The 16443-nt window shown below is 40.8% G+C and overlaps 1 protein-coding gene across 1 annotated transcript; it reads left to right on the forward strand.

Annotated features, from left to right (window-relative positions):
- Positions 1–1328: 1328 nt before the first annotated feature.
- LOC120425926 (importin-11) lies at positions 1329–13018 on the forward strand. Its single transcript, XM_039590546.2, has 12 exons — positions 1329–1476; positions 1889–2180; positions 2245–3068; positions 3134–3312; positions 3370–3558; positions 7349–7560; positions 7633–7903; positions 7978–8191; positions 11693–11930; positions 11991–12323; positions 12390–12564; positions 12630–13018. Exons 2-12 carry the CDS (start codon positions 1951–1953, stop codon positions 12762–12764), a joined length of 3000 nt encoding a protein of 999 aa, XP_039446480.1. The 5' UTR covers positions 1329–1476; positions 1889–1950; the 3' UTR covers positions 12765–13018.
- The last annotated feature ends 3425 nt before the right edge of the window (positions 13019–16443 follow it).

Consider the following 16443-nt stretch of genomic DNA (forward strand, 5'->3'; position numbering starts at 1 on the left):
CATTGAAAAATTACAGATGAATTCCATAAGAATTTCTTATGAAGTCCATAGTCTATCAACAGTGGACCAAATACATAAGTAAAGTTTAGTTATAACCATATGAATTTATAGTGACGGTCATAAGATTGTCTATGAAAATTGCGAGAGCCTAGTGGATACTCAAATCAGGCAGCACATAAGATGTAGTCTTATGAAAATCTTAAATTCTTTTTCCTCAGTGTATGTAATCACAGAGCAGCATCCGCCTAGATAGCGCCACTTCCAAAATCATGATGGCCTTCAGTAGCAGAACGTTGTACCATCCAATCACTTCACAAAACATTCCGTATGAACGACATCAGACCTAGCATCAGACCAATGTCTGACTATCCTCCCACTGAGAATTTTGGCTCGAGCCTCGAGTCGATCTGGCTCGAGATGAGGTACTAAAGCCCTATGTCAATTTTTATGTACAACGGTAAAAAAACACGATTAAAAACCATTCCTGATCACTTTTTTTTTCATTTTAATGCAAACAAAAATTTGACAAGGCAACATTTTTTCGATGGATCAACTATGGTCCCCTTGGAACGAGCTGTCAAGTAGGAGCTTTTCTGTCAAGAAGGACCGCGAGGTTAAATTTTCAAAATTGATTTAAAAATCCATTTTAAACTTTTTGTGGTCGTACAAAGGGTCATTGTACTCAGAAAAATAAGCTTTATCGCTGTAAACAATAATATCAGCAATTGGGTCCTAAACTGAAACTTAGATTGCTGATATTATTGTTTACAGCGATAAAGCTTATTTTTCTGAGTACAATGACCCTTTGTACGCCCACAAAGAGTTTAAAATAGATTTTTATATAAATTTTGAAAAATTAACCTCGCGGTCCTTCTTGACAGAAATGCTCCTACTTGACAGCTCGTTCCAAGGGGACCATAGTTGATCCATCGAAAAAATGTTGTCTTGTCAAAAAAAAAATTGCATTAAAATGAAAAAAGTGATCAGAAATGGTTTTTAATCAAGATTAAAAACCATTTCTCATCACTTTTTTTTCATTTTAACACAATTTTTTTTTGAAAAGACAACATTTTTTCGATGGATCAACTATGGTCCCCTTGGAACGAGCTGTCAAGTAGGACCTTTTCTGTCAAGAAGGACCATGAAGTTAATTTTTTAAATTCAATTAAAAATCCATTTTAAATCCTTTGTGGTCGTTCAAAGGGTCATTGTACTCAGAAAAATAAGCTTTATCGTTATGAGCAATAATATCACAAATTCAAACTTCATTTTAGGACCCAATTACCGAACGCGGTAAAATCAGGCCAAATCCCCTCTCTAGACCGCGCAAACAGCTGATTTATTTTGGCTTTTGCTTTTGACGTTTCTCCTGGTCCAACGAGACGGGTTGTCAAATAAATACGCATTTTGGACTTTCTGCGTGAGTGAAATTCGCCGACGGGACGAGAATTTTGCAACAAACAATAAATATTTCTGGTAATTTATGGAAATTGGTTGAATATTTGCACGGACGCTTCAGCAATCGAACCAGATAAGTGAGTGTTGCACGCGTTGTGTTTGGTTGGGCGTGCCGCGTGTGTGGTTTTCTATTTTCGGCACCCGATAATATTAAATTTTTAACCTCTCTCTTCCGTTGTGTCCAAACCGGGAGGGGGCCAGCAGAAGAGGGCGGGTTGTCCACCGTCGTCACTGTCTCTCTCTCTCTCTGGCTGTGTGTGCAATAATCAGTCCCCGAAATTGATTGCTTGTGCAATTCCGCAGTGTGTGGTGTGCACTTGGTTTTTTTTCTGGTTGCTTTCTGTCTGCCCGGGAGCGGGGGGTGTTTGATAATGAGATGATATTGGTTGCAGGCTGCATGCACTAACGCGAAAATCAATATCGTTGGCAGGTCAGATCGTAAATTGGCACCAGCAGCAGCAAACAGCCGCCGAGGAGAAAGTGAGTCGAAAAATGTCGGCCGAGTCGGCAGTTTACGAAGCGCTGGTTTACGCCTGCAGCCAGGACGCCCAACTGCTCAAACCGGCCGAGCAGAAGCTGTCCGAGTGGGAAACGCAGCCCGGATTTCACCTGACGCTGGTCAAGTTCTTCTCGGACCAGTCCATCGACGCCAACGTCCGGTGGATGGCTTCACTGTACTTCAAAAACGGAGTACTCAAATATTGGCGCAAGAATGCTCCAAAGTTAGTTGGAATGTTCCGCCCCGGGGGGAAATATCCTGTTCTAATTGATTTGTTTTTGTTTCAGCGCTATTGCCTTGGAGGAAAAGACCGAGATAAAGAAGATTCTGCTGATGAGATTCAACGAGCCGATTCAGCAGATTGCCGTACAGATTGCGGTGCTGATCGGGAACATTGCCCGGTACGATTGTCCGCACGAGTGGCTCGAACTGGTGCCCACGCTGGTGGAGGTGGTCCAAAGCAACGATCTGCTGGTGCAGCACCGTGGCCTGCTGGTGCTGTTGCATGTGGTGAAGGTGCTCTCGTCAAAGCGACTGCAGCGGGACAGGGTTCACTTTGAGGAATTGACCACCAAACTGTACGACTTCATCCTAAACCTGTGGGATGCGTTCACGCAGCTGTTCTACAAAAACATCCAGGAGCAAACATCGCTCGACCTGTGCGCCACAAACCTCGAGAAGGCCATCATTTCGCTGCGAATCCTCAAGAAGCTCACAATCTACGGCGTCCCGGGGCCACACCTCGCGCCCAAGTGCATGATGTTCATCGGGGTCGTTTTCCAGCGGCTAAAAGAGCTGCTCGACTGTCGGCTGCGGCTGCGACAGCTCGAGAAGCAACAGCAACTGGCCAGCAGCACCCTCTCCGATCAGGTCGAGCGATTCATCATCAAACACATGAAGTTCCTCAATCTCTTCTTCGACACGCACCCGGCGTCCTTCGTCGAGTTCATTCCAGCGGCCTTCGATTTCTCCTTCCACTACGTCTTCCACGAGGGCACGAATCTCATCTTCGAGGACAATGTCATCACATTCCCGAACTTTGCGATACAGTGTCTGAACCTCATCAAAGGGATCCTCTCGCACAATCTGATCCACGTGGACGGCGACAAGGGTGAGTGTTATCTCCGTTGACCAGCCCGCCACACTCAAACTTATTTCTGTTTTCCTCCAACACAGAGCAAATAATCAACAAAGCTAAAAACGAATTCTTCACCCCGGAACGACTGAGCTACATCTTCGAGAAGATAATCATGCACTACTTTCTGCTAACGTCCGAGGAGTTTGAGCTGTGGGACAGCGATCCGGAGAGTTACGTGATGGACGAGGGGGGCGACTCGTGGAAGTACAACCTGAGGGTAAGGCTTCTCCACCCCTGGAAAGAACTGTAACTTAAAATTTCCCCCAAATTTCAGTCCTGCACGGAGGCGTTCTACATGATACTGTTCCAGAAGTACAGCCCGATGCTGATCGTCGAGCTGCAGAAGTTTATCGCCAAGTCGCAGTCGATAACGCTGACCGAGACGACCGACGTGAGCGACCTGCTCATCAAGGATTCGATCTACAACGCGACGGGACTGGCGGTGTTTAATCTGTTTGACGAGGTATGTATCGGGGATGCTTAACACCTAAAATCCTAAGCTCGAGAAAAAGGGGAAGTTTCCATGTAGATTTTCCCCTTTTCTCGAGCTTGGGAGTAAAGCTGTTTATCGTGGGTTTAATCAAAATTCTGGCCAATAAGCGTCTTAAAGCTGAGTACGGAGCTCGGAAGGAACTGGTCAAGAAAAAAAATTAAATGGGCAGCTGCGGTAGCGAGAGCAATCCGTTTGTTAAGCAGTTTCTTGATCCCTTTTCTTTTGAGGAGCATACTAGCCCTATGGCCAGGACTTATTTGGGACGTGCCAAGCTGGTGGGGAAATCGACGATGGATTTGCTACGCCAAATCCTCCAAAAATGTCGCGAGTACCAGATCCCGACGCACCACCATCAATCGGTCTTTGGAAGATCATGCACGAAAACGGCTTTACTGGGAAGCTGATCAGGATGGTGTAATCAACATTGAGCGGGGCACGGTGTAGCGTGAAGATTACGGTTGCGCAAGGGACTGCGGAAAGCCGCCGGTCCCTCTGGCCTCTGTTTCAACATTGGGCTTGAAGGTGTTTTGAAGACGGGTGGGCTTCAACATGCGGGGCACGATTATCAACCAGTCCAGCCAGTTCATCTGCTATGCCGAAAACATGGACATTGCCGGCAGAACGTTCAAATAGGTGACTAGGAAGTACAGTAGTTGTTCGGTAACTGGGCTGAGAACGTAGCCCAGTTACCGAATGCTGCTCGCTAACTGGGCTGAACGAAAAATAACGAGGGGACCATCGATGCATAATATTTTCCTCTGAAATTTGAAAATAAAAGTTACTCAAATTTATTTACAATGCTAACTTTTCATTTTTCTTTAATTGTGACTTGAAATTGAATAAAAGTTTGAAAAAAGTTTTTTTTATTGAACAGGCTTTTGGTATCCATTAACCCCTCGGTAATTTCGGTTTGTTTTGGTTTTTTGACGTTTGTCTGCTTTTTAACTGGGCTACGGCCCAGTTATCGAGCGCCCAGTTAAAAAGCAGCCCAGTTAAACAACGCCCACTTACCGAACAACTACTGTACACTGAATTGAAGCGGGTAAACGTGGCGAAGACTAGGGTCGAGTGTAACGACCGACGGATACGAGTTCCAGGTTTTGAACGAGTTTGTGTATCTCGGATCGTTGGTGACATCTATAGGCCTACTATCCAGGTTTTTAAGCGAAGATGGCGTTCGAATGGTGAACGCCCGAAATGTCAAAATCACGCAGTGATACCAACATTACGAAAAAAGTGTGCCATGGCATGACAGCCACATTTTTTTTCTAATGTTGGTACTACTGCACGATTTTGACATTTCGGACGTTTACCATTCGAACGCCATCTTCGCTTAAAAACCTGGATAGGCTCCACAGGACCTTAAGGTCTGGTCACCGAGAATACCGGACACGTCGGATGCCACGCTTAGTTTTGAGCTTTAGAGTGGATTTAGATCAATTAAAACATTATAAGGACCTTTTCAATGAAGTAAATTAAAAACATCACACTGAAACGACGTTTGAATCACCGGCTACGTGGTTTCACGGTACTAACTTCATTACCAAAATTGTCAAAAGTTGATTTTTTGAATTTGTTTAGAAATTTTGTTCGATGGTTGATATTGGCTGTTTTACAAACAGTTATTTAAAAAAAAAAAACATTCTTCAGGCGAGCAATGCTTATTATTTAAGGTTCTAGAAAAGTCGGGAAAATGTCAGGAACTTGAAAATTCGATTTGAGTGGCACCCTGGATAAAAATGTGTCAAAATCTTTTAGGAATGGCGTGTTTTTATCTTTCAGTGTATTTTTTCAGAAGGTCCGTAAAATTTCCGAAAGTTTTTCTTTGCCCTCCTTTTGATACGATGAACTTACTTATTACTTATTATCCGGTGGCCAAGACCTGCAAGACCCGCTTGGACCAAGTAACCTTCGTCAGTTACATGATCTCCAAGTATGGAGTGTAAGGAGCTGTTTTTGGTTTTTGCCTTCCTCACCTTACTGAGGAAAGGCTATAAAATCACTCGAAAATTAACTTTTTAGTTAGACCTCCTAGACCTACCTTCATTTGAACATATCGACTCAGAATCACCAGCTGAGCAAGTGTCTGTGTGTTAGGCTGTATGTAGACATGTGTACCGAATCAATGTCACTGAAATATCTCGTCACTGGTTGATTTTGACCGTATTGGCCTCATTCGATTCGTCTTGGGGTCCCATAAGTCCCTATTGAAATTCATAAGATTTAGTAAAGCACATCAAAAGTTATGCTTAAAAAACTGCTGCATATAAATTTCACTATTTGCAAAAAGGGTGGTTTTTGCATGGAAACCTGTCATATCATATATTTTTAGAAAGGTTCTGAAATTACCTTTCTTTTGGATTTAGAATTTTCAAGATCTGACTTACCTATCTAAAATAACAAGCAGTTTAAAAAATGCTCTGAATTTACATAACCTCAATCTATTTTTTGTTACGACGGTGTATGTACAATCTTGACAAAAAGTCTGTAGGCAGTCTGTTTTTTTTACTCATCACTTATTTTTATTAGGACCTCTTTGGTGCTGCGATCACGTTAGGGGCGATTCATAAACCACGTGGACACTTTAGGGGGGTTGGAATCACTCTATAAATAAGAGGAAGGCACCAACCACCTAAAGGTGGATTAAGTAACGTTTTAATCAAGTTTTTTACCGTTGTACATAAAAATGTACCAAGTGCTTTGGGACCCTTTTGAATTAATTTGATAATTTAATTTGTAGGCTTATAGTCCATAAAATTCCCTAACTGTTGACCTAAGGGAGAAGGGGTGTTGGAGACTGTTGCAAAAAGATATTGGGATTTCAAAAGCTATGAGAAAAAGTCAAACCAATTCCGGATGTTTATGGCGCATTTTGAAGTGCTTCAAAAGACCTTTCGAATGCAACTACGACAATTAAAAGTGATCAAGTTTTACGAAAATGCAAGCACTTTTAAGTTTTTTTAAATGTTTTTTGGACCTCAAACTTCAATGCCCGTTTTACCCCACTTCCCTTTGTCGTAGAGGGCTCAAATCATACAAACGCTGAAAGTTTCATCCAAATCGGAGCACCTCAATACGACCTGGTGAAAAATTCGCTCTTACCAAGCATAATTTTGTTGGACTTCAAATCTAAAGTGGAATGCATTATTCGAAATCCCAACTACCTAAACAACAGTCAACTGTGGCATTTTCAAAAATGGCAACCTCACCGAAGCGCTCTGTAGACTGTACCTATCTCGAAAACCGACCGGCCAACTCAGGCTCCGGGAGCGTGTGCCTGTTGTCCGGGGGCAAACAGAGACACTCGGCCTGATATCACCACCCTGGGTCGGCGCCTTATCACAAGCTCCCGAGAAGGGTATTTGAAAAGAGGGACATCAATAACGGTTTTCTAACCGACGACGACGACGACGACAAATGAGAGCAGGCAGGCAGTCCTGTGTTTGGTTGGCCTTTTGTTTGTCGATCGAATTTGTCCAAGATGAGGAGACTTTTGTTTTCCCATTTTGGTGGCTTAGTCACTGCCAACAACGGCCATTGCAGATCAGTTTTGAGGTTGCCTCCGAACCGATCACATCTTGGAAGTGCTTTGAGCTCAGTTTGTTCGTCCTGTACAGTGTTTCGAATCGAGAATGCTTTTCATTGATTTGTGCGTTGCATCTTTGGCTTGCCTGCGAAGAGCAATTGGCTAGGTTGGTTGGTTTTGATGGCGATTTATTGAGGTGAATTAATTATTTTTTTTTCTTTATGCTATTTTCAGATAAACTTCGACGAATGGTTCACTCAGCAGCTGCTTGAGGAGCTCAAGTTTAAAACTCACAATTTCCGCATAATCCGGAAGCGTATCATCTGGCTGATTGGGCGATGGACAGGAGTTAGATTTTCCAAATCGTTGCGGCCACAAGTCTACCACGCTTGTCTGGAGCTGTTGCACCCTTCCGAGGACCTGGCGGTACGTCTGACGGCGTCCAAGTAAGTCCCACTTTTTCCCTCACCAAGTTCATGATGGCGGACAGGCTCTAACGCAGACTCATTTCCCTACAGGACTCTCAAAAACATCATGGATGACTTTGAGTTCGATGCCGAGCAGTTCCTGGAGTTCCTGGAACCGGTCATCGCGCTGCTTTTTTCCCTGCTGAAAGAATCGACCGAGTGCGATACCAAAATGACGGTACTGTACGTGATGTCTTTCATCATCGAGAAGATGTCGATGTCCATCAAGCTCGAGGTTGAGAGTCTGATTCAGTATCTGCCGCTGCTGTGGGACGAAAGTCGCGAGCATGAGATGCTACGGTGTGCCATCATTTCAACACTGGTACGTGTAACACCTTACACTGTCCTGCGAAACTTAACCAACTAATCCAAAAATCTACCCCGAAATAAACGCAGCTTCAAATCATAAAGGCCCTGTACGAGATCCCGTCGCCGGAGCCGATCGTTGCATTTATCTACCAGATCATCGAGATGAGTACAAACGTGAACGAGCCGTCGCACGTGTACCTGCTGGACGAGGGCCTGGAGCTGTGGCTGATCGTGGTGCAGTACAGCAAAACCATGAACCACGACTTGCTGAAGCTCTGCGATAACTTGCTGCCGATCATTGGTGAGTGTTGATGAATATTTCTTATTAGATGGTTTGTGAATTTCAACAAAAAGTAGCTTAGAAACATTTTAAAATTAAAAATGTTTTTTTGAGATTTTTTTCATGCTAAAAAAATATATCGTGGCCAAAAAGTTTGTCCGTCACTACAGCTGGAAAGTTTTTTTTTATTCTTGTTTCTGTTCATAGTAAAATATTTAAAAAATAACAAATAAGGGGTAAATTCTAAAACACTTTTATTGGGTTGAGCTTGAAAAATCATAGTTTGACATGCATCTTGCATTGTTTACTGGACCAAAGGGGACAATTCTTCTCCCGGAGAATCGGGAAACGGTCATGGCAGAAAAACGAGTTTTTTTACTTTTACTGCCGTTCTACGCATAATTGTCCCATGTCAGTTTTGGACGATTTTGACTTTATGACATTTTTAAATTTAGTCTGATGTGTACTTTAAGAAAAACACATAAAATCTGGTACTTTGTTCGGAAACTCATTAAAAAACAACACCAAGTCTGTTTGTCCCATCATTAAACTCCTACGCATAATTGTCCCACCAAGTATTTTCTTACACGGAATCATTAGTTTTACTAAGCATTATGTCTTGTTTACCAGTTGTATAGAAAGAGAATCACAAATAAGGGTGATAACCTGCTAACTGGGACGATTAGGGACAGATAGGGCGAAGAAATCGGTCGAAAAATTTCAATCGCGTTTTTCTCAGTTGCACTTTTTTGAACATGGGACAATTATGCGTAGAACGGCAGTTTAGTAGACTAAAATTTTAAACAATGAATTTTGACATGCAATATGCCATGTATACTGGACTAGGATGTTACAAAATGGATAATTTTTGCGGGCATTTCAGGGGATGGTGTACTGTGCCCGAATCCCAAATATGAGCTTAATTGGTTGCGACAGGACCTGGCGCTTTGACTTTTAATTTGAAATGGGATTTAACCCGTAAAATCGGTGCTGTTTGGTTTTTGCCAGTTTTGAGCCCTTTTACGATTTTTGCATTTTTTAGAAACCTAATGAGCTCATAGTCCGTATTTCAGGGAACAACTTTGCCGAAGAGTGCGAAAAGATTCGTCCACTATTTAAAATGTTGCAGAATTTATAATACCGCCGTTGAAAACTTCAACTTTTTCTTCAAGCTCTTCTGGCAGCACTTGCTGCTCAGGCAGAAAAGATTCAGGGTAGGCGTCGCGACGCTCATGTCAACAAGCAAGCTGATGGTTTGCCACCTTACTGAGGAAAGGCTATAAAATCACTCGAAAAATGAACTTCTTAATACGAGCTCCTAGACCCACCTTCACGTATACATATCGACTCAGAATCAAAAACTGAACAAATGTCGTTATTTATACACATTGTTTAGGCCGGATCTCAGATATTTTCATGAAAACGTTGTCCGGATCTATCATGCGACCCATCGTTGGTTAGGTAACCAAAAGACCTTTCCAACGAGTCCAAAACATTGAAGATCTGATAACCCTATCAAGAGTTATGAGCACTTAAGTGTCATTGATACATTTTTTGAGGCTGGGTCTCAGATATTTTGATAAAAAAGATAAGTGGATCCATCAAGCGACCCAATGTAAGATGTGTAATCAAAAGACCTTTCCGTTGAGCCTAAAAGATTGAAGATTTGATAACCCTATCAAAAGTATATTAATAAGAGGATGGACAATCCAGAACGGATTAATTACTCCATTATCGGTTTCCCGCACTGATAAAGTAAAAATTGTTGCACACGTCTGAAGTTGGCAAAAGTGCAATTAATAAAGATTGAATTGTAATTTTCATAATTTTTGCATTAATTTGAACATAAAAATGTTTGTAAATTAAATATAATGTTGCTCAAAAAGGCGATTAAAGCGAAAATAATTTAAAAAATAATATTTTCTCTGTTTTTAAATAATTACAACATTTTGCGTATTTCATCGGACGTTATAATTATGTTTGTTGTTGTATAGATAAATTCTGTAACTGCAAGCCCAAAAAATCGCTATCTCAAACGATTTCAATTTGCCCAACAAGAAAAAGATGATTCTTATGTAAAATCTTCTGGGGACACGACGGTGACGTTTAATTTAAAATTAAATCGCATGTATATTGAGAAAATTTCATTAATGTTTTCAACAGCGCAAAATGCACCAAGGTTTGCAGTCTATCATTTTTGTTTCCAAGATTTGGCTTTTTGAATACAGAGATTTTTTGAAAAATGGACGAAAATCGCATAACTTTGGGGCGGTTTAAAAAAAGAAGGAGTGGTTCTTTTTATCTGAAATACGGGATTCTTGCATGTTTCGATAGTATAAATAGCTCCGCCAAATTTGATCATGATCAGAAAAAGTCGATTTCGAATTTGTACTTTTTTGTGTACAGTTGCGGTGAAATTACCCCTATTAAATTTAAAAAATCCATTTTGCCAATATTTCATGACCGCCATCTTGGATTTAAAAAATTCTAAATCAAAGCTGTACAATCAAAATAAGACAACGATAACAAATTGTTACTAAGCTGATGGCTTGCGGAAACAGCACGTAGAACTTTAATGGCAAAGATCAAAGTTTAGCGTATTTTCAGGCGCGCAGAATGGGAGGAGTTATTTGCAGTTATGCGACATAGAAGGTATTGTTAATATTTGCAACCAACAACTTAATTGTTGTGGATATATGTTTTAAATATAAAATCGTAGCAATACCATAGAACAATTAGACATGGACACAAATTGTATGTATGTATGTATATATGTATGATCTCCATACCCGCACGCAACTTGGTTCTGGAATCGAATGTAAGCGCTAGGTGAACAATTCGATCATCTTTTACTACATAATTTGGACACTCACGTGCATAAGTTTTTTTGCACGAATTTTAGTGCTACAAATACCGGCGCAAAGCATAAAAAGAAACCCCTGTTCCCTCCCCAAGCACCGGAAATTTGCAGCGAGTGTAGAGACACTTCATATAGACGCCCTTGCTCCCATTACGTCACTAAAGGTATGGAGCGACGAGAAATTAATAAGCATGCCCCCCAGTCGAACCATCAGAAGAGAAGCAGGCAATCCACAGGAACGCTTGAGCTGATCGCCACTTCGTGAAGTTACCCAGCTCCTGTCCTTCTTATTGCTGCTGACATCTCCTCCAGATTGGGCAACTCTGCCGTATCGTAGAAGTTGTGTTTCGAAAATTCAACGAAAATTACATCATTACATCAATGGCTTGAACCGGAAATAGGAAAGAGATTCCCGTATGTTAAATTTTTTTACACTTTTGAAGACAATTAAAAGGTAGAAAATGACAGCGATAAAAAACGCGTCCGACCACGGGCACAGATTTCTTCGACCTCAACAATTAGACTTGGACACAAATTCTTCAAGAAATGGGCACAATTCACACATTTTTACCTCCGATTTTATATTTCACAATTTACTAGGTTATGTACAAGTAAAAATTCAATCTCTCATCCAAATATGGTCTCTTATTTTCCCCCTTCAGAGCAATCCTCCAACAACCTGCGCACGTGCCTGGCAATCACGCAGACCTACATCTTCCTCTGTCCGGACGTGTTTCTGCCCCGGTACGGCAAGGACATCATCAAAACGTGCCATTACCTGCTGTCGGACCTACGCGCCGAGGGCGTCGTCGTCATCTACCGGCTGTTCCTGACCGTGCTGCGGGTGGCGCCCAAGTATTCCATCGAGCTGCTCCGGCCATACCTGATCGAGGTGTTCAAGTAAGCATGCTACCATTTTTGTGTCTGGTAGTTTTGATATTGATTCCAATCTTCCTCCAGAGAGTACTACAACCATGACAGATTCCTGCAGATCAATCAGGTCTACCTGCAGATGATCGCGCGAGTGCTTCTGCTTGATCAGGTCACCTTCAGCATGCTCCTCACGGAGTTGGGCATTCCGGACGCGCTGGAAAAGATCCTCACGACCTGGCTTACCGAGATGCCGGTGGTGGCGCGAAGCAACGAGAAAAAGCTGCTCGCGTTGGCGTTGACCAGTCTGATTACGGTCTCGAACGATGTGATCTTCGACAACTTTGCCGGCATCATGTCCAACCTGAGCGAAACGCTGAACGACATCACCAACGACGACGAGCGAACCGGCACCAAAGTGGAGTGAGTTTCGAATGAGCTATAACTTGTTAAAATTTTACTAATATTTTTGTTTTTATTTTCTGGTAGCTCGCTGATACTGACTGATGAGAACGAAGAGGAGATTGGCATGATGATGTTCGGCTACGGGTTCATCGACACCGAAAATATGCAAAACGAAACGCCTCACTACGATCGCTGTCGAACGGTTTGCCTGCAGGATCCCACGCACGTTATCGTGTTGAAGGATTATCTTCAGAGTCAGGTGGGACCGATGAAAGTAATTTGAAAAGCAACAAAAATAAAAAAAATTCCTTAATCTCATTCCAGCTAATCGCCCTCAAAGCAACCATCGGCGCGGAACGGTATCAAAGCTTGGTATCGCGGATCGATCTGCAAATTTTGAAGGAGTTGAGCGATTTCGTGTCCCTCGGCATACCGCTTCCGGTCCAGGAACTGCAGTAGACGTAGACGCAAGCAAGCAAGCAACGGCGCGGCCTTTTAAGAATCATCGTTTTTGTTTTAATTTGATCCATTCAAAATCTTCGTTTCTCCACATCACACACTATTCGTCTGTTGAAAAATTGTTTTAACTTCCTGTCCATCCCCCTCCTCCAATTGGCAATGATGATACAAAAGTAAAAAAAAGAAAACACAAAAACACAATACGCTTCCCCTATTTGTTAGTCAATAGTGTTATTTAAAACATTAAAAAAGAATAAAATGTTTCCTTGACCCATTATTAAAGTTGTGAATATTTATTAAAAGTTCTGTTGAGCAGCAGCTGCCCGGCGGTAATTTTTTTCTCATAGATGAGTGCGAAGCAGTCGATAATCATTCTACTTTAAACGAGAACCATTTATCACAACATTGTTGTAAAAATAACCGTATTAAGTAAAGGCATGTAATTACAGCTGCTTTGCATGTTTCCGCGGGCCATGGGAAAATTGTAAATACAGTTTTCTATCAAATCTATGTTGTTTTTTATTTGTACTTGAGAAATCCTTTCTGTGTTTGCTCTTTGTTTAAGGTTTGACTTCGTAATCAATTTCCAAAATATTTTACCACATTCATCATAAGCTTTTGGCGCTGCCTAACTGCGCCGTGGAAATGATTCGTATGATTCTGATTCTGATTACCAGTCCACAATCAAAATTCTCTGATTCCGACTCCACCATATTGAGGAGTTACGACTTGGGCAACTGTTTCAGCTTCTCATTGTCAAATAGCTACTGCGTGAGTACAGTCATCCCTCATATTCGAACAGTTTACAGATCGGCCAATGTTCAAAAAATTATTGCAAATCGATAATTGAACTTAATGATTCGCTTTTACCTTCATTTGAAAGCTTTTCTTGTGATCTTTCGAATGCTGTATCGAAAAAACTGCAAATTTTAACTTTTATATCAAGTTTTTGAAGAAAAACTTTGACCCATGAAATCCACAAATTCGGAACACTTTTTTTTTACGGATGTAAACAAACTTTGGATCTCTCCAGGAGTACATATTTATAACAAAATAATGACTTCACACACTGCAACCAGCGAAACTCAAGCTTAGTGATGTTTTATCCATGGTCTGATAACTTTTTTTTTGTGAAAATATCAGTTATATTCAGGTGTTCCACAATTGGGTCCTAAAATGAAGCTTAGATTGCTGATATTATTGTTTACAGCGATAAAGCTTATTTTTCTAAGTACAATGACCCTTTGTACGACCACAAAGAGTTTAAAATGGATTTTTAAATCAATTTTGAAAAATTAACCTCGCGGTCCTTCTTGACAGAAAAGTTCGTACTTTGTGGGTGTTCCGAATATGTGGGATGACTGTACTTCTCTCGATGTCTTGGAAAATATCGTTCCTCACCGTATGAGCTGGTCTCCCTCGCTTCTTCGGAAGCAGAATTTTGTATTCTTGCGCAGTTTCGAGTATTCCTCAATCCGAGATTATGATTGCAATGTGCTGATTCTCAGGCACACTTTGTACACGACGTTCTTTTCACGCTTCTTTACGTTTCTTTCTTGGTCTACCTGCAGCTCAATCGGAACAATCGTTATCATGAAAAACCATAGATAATAAATTTCCAAACCCATCAATAGATAAATTTGCAAGACGAAAAGCTTCACTGTTACGACTAATTTGGTCAATCAAACAACTGTACAATGGGTTCTTATAAAATAATTTGGCAATCACCTCCAAGTTATTAAAAATGTTTAGTAACAAGTTTCATTTTAAACAAATGTATGTCAAATAACCCAATAATTGGAATAAACTCACCACTTTTTTTCTTGAACTTCTTCAAAAACAGGAACGCTTGAATTCACATTAATCCCACTTGCAATTTAGCTCAAACAATAAAAAAACTTGAAAAAAACACTAAGGTTACTAGGCAACCCCCAAAGCCCTTCAACCTCTTTTTTCTTTGGCAAAGTAAATTTCTTTCCTTATTCACTTAAGAAATTCCAGACCACACAAAAAGCAAAATTTGAAAAATTTAAACAAAGTGGGATCATTCGAAAATCACGTCACGCATTCTCGGTATTCATCACCCAGCTCTACAGCATTGCTTTGGCGTTCTCAAATGCGAGATTCCTACTCGAAACTATAGGTGTCCGTAGGCTTGATTGTTGAGGCAATTGCAAACCTCCTTTTACACCTAAGCTTCCATCCACCCCGGGATTCGTACTTACGACCTTTAGATTGTTAGTCCAACTGCCTACCAGTGAATCTACCGAGGCAGGACCCAGGGAGACGACCTGGACTGAGCCTCTAGATTAGACCTGGGCCAACATTTATTTCCCCGTCCGACGGAAGGCGGGATCAGACAATTCTCGTGAGCAACTCTCTACGAAATCGGCCGATTTCGACCATTTTTATTTTTTTGTATTTATCGACTTGGCTCAAACTTTGTGGGGGCCTTCCCTATGACCAAATAAGCTATTTTGTGTCATTGGTTCACCCATACAAGTCTCCATACAATTTTGGCTGCTGTCCATACAAAAATGGTATGTAAATATTCAAACAACTGTAACTTTTGAGTGAATTTTCTGATCAATTTGGTGTCTTGGGCAAAGGTGTAGGTATTGTTGAGGAAAATTGAGAAAAAAATAGGTACACGGAAAAAAAATTGCAGATTTTTTAATCAACTTTTTTTTCACTGAAACTCAATTTTTTAAAATACGTATTTTTTGATTTTAGAGATTTTTTGATATGTTTTAGGGGACAAAAATCCGCAACTTTTGAGCCATAGAGAAACATGGTCAAAAAATCTGCCGCCGAGTTATGAATTTTTGAAAAAATAGTGATTTTTGGAAAAAAACGAAATTTCATGCAAAAACAAATTTGACGTTATTTTTTAATGCAAAATTGAATTTGCAATCGAAAACTACTTTACAGATTTTTTGATAAAGAGCTCCGTTTTCAAGATATAGCCACCGAAAGTTTGATTTTAGCGAAATATTATTTTTACAATTCCGTCGTGAAACTACTTACTTTTCCTGTCATTCTTGAACGACGAAATAGCCTACTTTTCTGTACCAAAAATAACAGAATCGAATAGCAACACTTTTCAAAATAAATGCTGAAAAGTTCTACTTTTCAGCACTGAAATGGGTGCCGAAAAGTTGAACTTTTCAGCACTTGTTTCGAAAAGTAACACTTTTCAACATTGTTTTGATTTAAACGATTTATTGACAAATACATGAAAATTTGACTTAAAATTTCACTCAATGGGTGTTTTTCGGAATTGCAAAAAATGTTGTATGGAACTCGATGCAAAACTTGATTTATTCAGCACTCGTCGTATTTATCCAACTCGGTGAACCTCGTTGGATAAATGTACGACTCGTGCTGAAAAAATCCTCTTTTTGCAACTTGTTGCATAAACTACTATTTTCGATTTTTATAAATAACAAGCTCTTCCCGGCAAACATCGTCCTGCCCTTTTTTTGGTTTCCTGACGTTTTTTGCTTGTTTGCTAATTCAGCCTCCTGTGATCTAAATTTGATTTTACGCAGCTTTTCCCATACAATTTGCCGATGCTCCGGAATCGGTTCCAAAGTGGCCAAAGTGTCAATAAGTAAGCGTATAAACCTTCCTTGGGCTTATACGAACCCAACGCAGCAAAGAGCACCTCGATCCGACG

The sequence above is a fragment of the Culex pipiens genome, chromosome 3 (genome assembly GCF_016801865.2).
Source record: "Culex pipiens pallens isolate TS chromosome 3, TS_CPP_V2, whole genome shotgun sequence".
Lineage (NCBI taxonomy): Eukaryota > Metazoa > Arthropoda > Insecta > Diptera > Culicidae > Culex > Culex pipiens.